At 48.1% G+C, this 5,000-nt stretch overlaps 1 protein-coding gene across 21 annotated transcripts in view; it reads left to right on the forward strand.

The window, feature by feature from the left end:
• The window catches only part of celf2 (cugbp, Elav-like family member 2), a 128,565-nt gene that overhangs the window by 44,978 nt on the left and 78,587 nt on the right, over window positions 1–5,000 (forward strand). For 4 of the 21 annotated variants that reach the window (XM_035528661.2, XM_035528658.2, XM_081723961.1 and 1 more), the window contains exon 1: window positions 2,183–4,603. The exons of 3 other annotated variants lie outside the window; for them this stretch is intronic. In XM_035528661.2, coding sequence (XP_035384554.1) covers window positions 4,485–4,603 — 119 coding nt within the window. In that variant the 5' untranslated portion in view covers window positions 2,183–4,484. Of the gene's footprint in view, window positions 1–2,151; window positions 4,604–5,000 lie in introns of those variants that run through there. 14 more of the 21 variants (XM_035528666.2, XM_035528667.2, XM_035528671.2 and 11 more) reach the window with 9 other exon arrangements.

Raw genomic sequence — 5,000 nt, forward strand, 5'->3', positions numbered from 1 at the left:
AGACACGGTCTCCTTCCCCCAGTGCACTGCTCATCTTTACCTCCCGTACAGGGCCTCTGACCGTTCATGCATAATGAAGTCCAAACTGCCAGGTTGCCATGGCACCTGTTCTAGTTCATAAAAAGATGACCCTGAGTTAGACAGTGGACAAATGCCCTGTCCCTGTCTAAAAGAGAAAGACAGAAGGAAACAGGGACAGAATCTTGTCACACCCTAAGAGACCAGCAGTAATCCGCCCCTTCGGTTGCTCATTGTTGGTGAGTGTTTGTTTTCTCCTTATTTTCATATTTTCCTATCCTTTCCACCCTTTTCAGGTTGGGTTAATTTGCTTTGGTAATAATGCAACTTATAATACTCATGCCAATGAAGCATGGTTGAATTGAACTGAATTGAGAGAGAGAGAGAGAGAGAGAGAGAGAGAGAGAGAGAGAGAGTCTGACTAGGCCATTTTGGTAAACTGCAAATGTAACAACAGAAGATGTTATGTTTGTGTGATGGAGTATGTACCATGTCATTATCAGCCTCATTATGGTGTGTGTGTGTGTGTGTGTGTGTGTGGTATCCCAATGCACAAAGCCCTAGCATACAAGCTTGTTTTTTTTTTTGTTTTAGTTTGCCTCTCCTCTCCTCTCCTCCTCTCCTCACCTCCCCACTCCTCTCCTCTCTTTATGCTAATCCAAAAAAAACCTTTAATGACTCATAATGGCCTCCACACTCCCCCGGCTCAGACATGACTAATCGAGTGTGATTGCTGAAGATCACAAGAAATCACCGGCTGGCACAATGCTTCCTTATGCCTGTCAATTAGATATTCTCTCTCTCCTTCTCTTTTCTGTCTTCTCACATTCTTTCCTTTTATAGTTTCTGTCTTCTGTTCCATTCTTTTTTGTCTCCATAAATCTTTTTTTTTTCTCTGTCACCATTTTTCTTTCTTTTCTCCCTTCATCTCTGGTTTGCTCTCTCTTGCTCTCTCTCTCTCTCGTGCTCTCTCTCTCTCTCTCTCTCTCTCTCTCGCTCTCGCTCTCTGCTCACACAAGCGGAGACTATTGCCCATGCAGTCACAGAAGATAATTATAACTCATTTAAAAATGAAATCTGCCAAGCAGTAAACTTTTTGTTTCTTACCCAGATTCCATGACCAGATGTGTACATATACCTGCTACTCAAGAAAAAGAAAAAACAAAACAAAACTTTTTTCCCCAATGGGCAATACTGGATGTCATTTTCCTGAGTAGCATTACATCTCCTTACACAAGCTTTCATTAGGGAAAAAGAGAGGTGTGTGTCACCCAATGATGATGGCACCAAAGTCTCACACTTTCCGCTCGTTTCCCAATCTGGCAACCGGCACATGTACTTTTCAGCCTTTCAAGTCAATTGCAGACACCTGTGGTTCTAGGCAGCCTGCCCCCAAACCAGGAGCACTCTGGCGCTGAACATTTTAAAACAGCTGCTCCATCCTGCTGAGGTTTGCTCGCATGCCGTCAGGGTCCAGCAGGGCTGTTCTGGAATCAGTTTGACCCTTGACCGTGCCCTTCCACACAGCGGTGTTCGTGAAGGACGCCTGGTCCCGGGTCGGTCAGGGCGCGCCAACACCTGGCGGTGCCGGAAAGCGGCACGGTCGCACAGGTGTCCTGCCAAAGGACACCGATGTTGGAAAGACACAGCACTTTCTCTCTAATGCCGGAAGCCTCTGCATCGTAGAAAATAGTCTGCAAACTAAGACAAAAATGCAACAACAAGGAAGCTAGTAGCAGAAAACTGGAAGACACTCTGTTTTCTAAAGGCAAATAGGTCATTAGGGGGAAAGCCTTCATTTTAATTGGCGGACTGTGAAGACGTTTTAATGGCCGAGGAAAAAACAGGGGACAGCAGGTGTTTTGCTAACCAAGCTACTTTGGCTTTATTGCAAATGATATAAATGACGGTGGGCGAGTGCCGCGTGTGGGACTACAGCGAATTCCGTCCTTTAATGAATCGCTGCCCTTGTTCTGCCGCTGGGTTTGCGCCGGGAAGGGGCGTTCGGCATAATAAACACTGTGCAGTTTTTTTTTGTTTTTTTTTTAAAGAAATGACTCAGGAGACATTTGGAAGAGAGTGAGCAGGAAAGTCACAAAAGAAGGAGGAGAGAGAGCGAGAGAGAGAGAGAGGGAGAGAGAGAGAGAGAGAGAGGGAGAGAGAGAGAGAGAGAGAGAGGGAGGGGAAGGAGAAACTGGGGATGGTGGTGAAGAGAAGGAACAAAGACAGTTGAGGTTATTTTCAGGTAATGCAGTGCTTCTCGTATGCCCCCCTCCATTCTTTTCCAACGCCAGGCAATCAAAACAGACACGTCTCCAGAGGACATTAAGCTACTCCACGTGCTGTCTGATTTCCTTTGTCAAGGCTGCCGACTGTCCTCGTGTGAGCAGAGGTAACGAGCACACGTCTGGCGAACAGGCCGCATTTCATCGCTAACGACCGCTGGCAGAGCAGAACAGAGTCGGACCGAAGAGCAAGCCGGCCTGGCTCCGGTGCCCCGGTATCGAGTCTCGTGCTCTCTTTAGACGGGGTGGGGAGAATCCTTGCATCCCCCCAATGTCCTGCACCACACAGTAGCGACAAAACCATCAGGCATTAGTACAGTAATCTAATGTACACATTATTGTTGGAGGACGTGGCTGCTGATGAATTAAATTCCCAGAAGAGATAAAAATGGTGGTTTCTCAGACCTTTTGGGCGCACCTTAGCTACTTTTCATAGAGAGCCTGTGGTGCTGTCCCGCCAGCGTGAGGCACGCACAGCTTTCTCCACTTCTGATCCGTTCAGAGAGATGTGCAGTGTTCATTTTCTCCCAGTGATAGGTTTATACGTAAATGTGGCCCAAACCACAGCATAGCCTGTGTGTTTGAATCATGTGTATGGTGATTTTGTCGGACAACGTTATAAATCCAGAATTTTAGCAGAGCAGGGCAGCAGTTTGGAAGTGGCTTGGTGACTGCTCGTTAACACGCAGCGTTAATGGATCGCGTTTCAGTAACTGTTTCTACACAACAGGAACAGAAAAATAATTCGGCTGTATTAAATACAGTATATGTGAGCAACAGGAGTGTGAGAGAAGCCGTCAGATGTGAAAGGCTGACGCCATCTGACACTAGGCAGCATGCAAATGCGATGACATAATACATATGAAAATCGGCACGTGTGACGCAATCTTGTGACATTCAACGACTTTTCGCTGCTTTCCATTTAAAGTTGTTGGCATCACTGAAGAAGGCAGGCTTTACATGCATCGAAAAAACCCCATCTTAGATCTGAGCCACAAACATGGCAACATGGTTAACATAATTTCTGAAAACCTTCTAGCAAAGAGAATGTAAACATGAAAACACTTAGTTATTCACGTAGAGCATTACAGTCACATAGCTGTGTTTTCCCCGTTCAGTCTAGTGTATTGCTCACTCTAGACTTAACAGCCAAGCCTGCAGTTTTATGCCTGTTTTGAACAAGATAGATGGAGATGAAGGATGAATGTAGCATTTGTAGAACACTTCAGTACAGCTCAGTTGCAATGAAAGGAATAAACTGGCAAAAAAATCCCCAGATATGATTCATCGGAGGAAATTTAGCACCCCTGTGCATGGAAAGGCAATCGCAGTAGAGACTAGTGCACTGTGGGTTAGCGCGTTACAGGCTAGCCTGCCCATGGCTAGCATGGGAGTAGTGGGAGGACTTTTGGTCTGGAGTTCTGTCAGATGAAATGCAGCTCAGAAATCAATTCTGTGTGGGAGGCAGATCTTTTCCAGTTTTCTTGCTGCATGTGGGCTAATGTCCATTCTGAATTCCTGTGCAATCCCTAACCAACAAAAATCTACATATTTTTACAAAACCTCTTGCGTTACATTGGAAAATTAAACCATTCCAAGGAATACTAAGAAACATTCGTTCGCAAAGCTGTAACTACGGCAAGTAACTTAACCAGTTATGGCTGGTTTACCATTACCCTCCCAGTGTATGTATATTTTCTTTTAGAAATTGGATTGGATTGGTTGTGGAGAAGAAGAGGAAGTAGTCTGGGTTGTCCGGGGCAACAATGGGCAACATAATGCCAGCGAGCTGTGCCGAGCACCAGCCCACACCAACGTGAGCTGTCAGAGAGGGTTACTTCAGCCTACTGAGTCGGGGAGGGAGGGAGAGAGAGAGGGAGGGAGAGAGAGAGAGGGGGGAGCTGAAGGGTGGCTGAGTGTGTGGGAGTGATACAACAAAAACAGAGAGAGAGAGAGAGAGAGAGAGAGCGTTGGTAGGATTCGAGAGCGCGGGAGAGCGAGCGGCTGAAACAGGCGTGCTCCTGGACACCGTGGAAAAGCGCCAGGATCCGTGGTTGTGTGTACGTGTGCGAGCGTGCAGCGAAGGAGCACGTGGGTGTGTGTGTGTGTGTGTGCGTGTGCGTGCTTTTGCGTGCAAGCTCCCGGGCGCAAGCGCGTGTGTGTGTGTGTGGAGTCGCAGCGATGTTGGAACACTCGTCTGAAAGAGGCTTTGTGCCCGGTGTGTGTGTGGACAGCATGCGCTACCCGTCGGCCACCAGCAACCCCATGACCGCGCCAAGCAGCGAGGAACCGCTGCTGAGGTAACACACACACACACGCACACAGACACACAGACAGACGTAGGCAGGCGCACGCGCGCAGCAGGGTTGCGTCCATGCGGCGATTGTTAGGCACAGCTGGGAGAGCAGACTTCCCACAAACCCCAGCTGCACCTTGGTACTGTGGCGTGGTCTCCACCGTTTGCTTCCTGCCTGTTCCCTGTGCTCTGGTGCTCCAGTTCCAGTGTTAGTGGATTATAATGTTAGCATGCTCGCCGTAGGCCGTGTGTGTGTGTGTGTGTGTGTTGGATCCTGTCAGACTCCACACTGCCTGTCCTGTTGTTCGCCATATTGTAGAATTCTCGGCATGTGTCGTTCTCCCTCTCCCTGACCGCTGGACGTGGGCGGGCTGACGACGCCATAGTGAGCAGACCGGTGC

Source organism: Electrophorus electricus, chromosome 11 (genome assembly GCF_041902795.1).
Source record: "Electrophorus electricus isolate QZ-2024a chromosome 11, ASM4190279v1, whole genome shotgun sequence".
NCBI lineage: Eukaryota > Metazoa > Chordata > Actinopteri > Gymnotiformes > Gymnotidae > Electrophorus > Electrophorus electricus.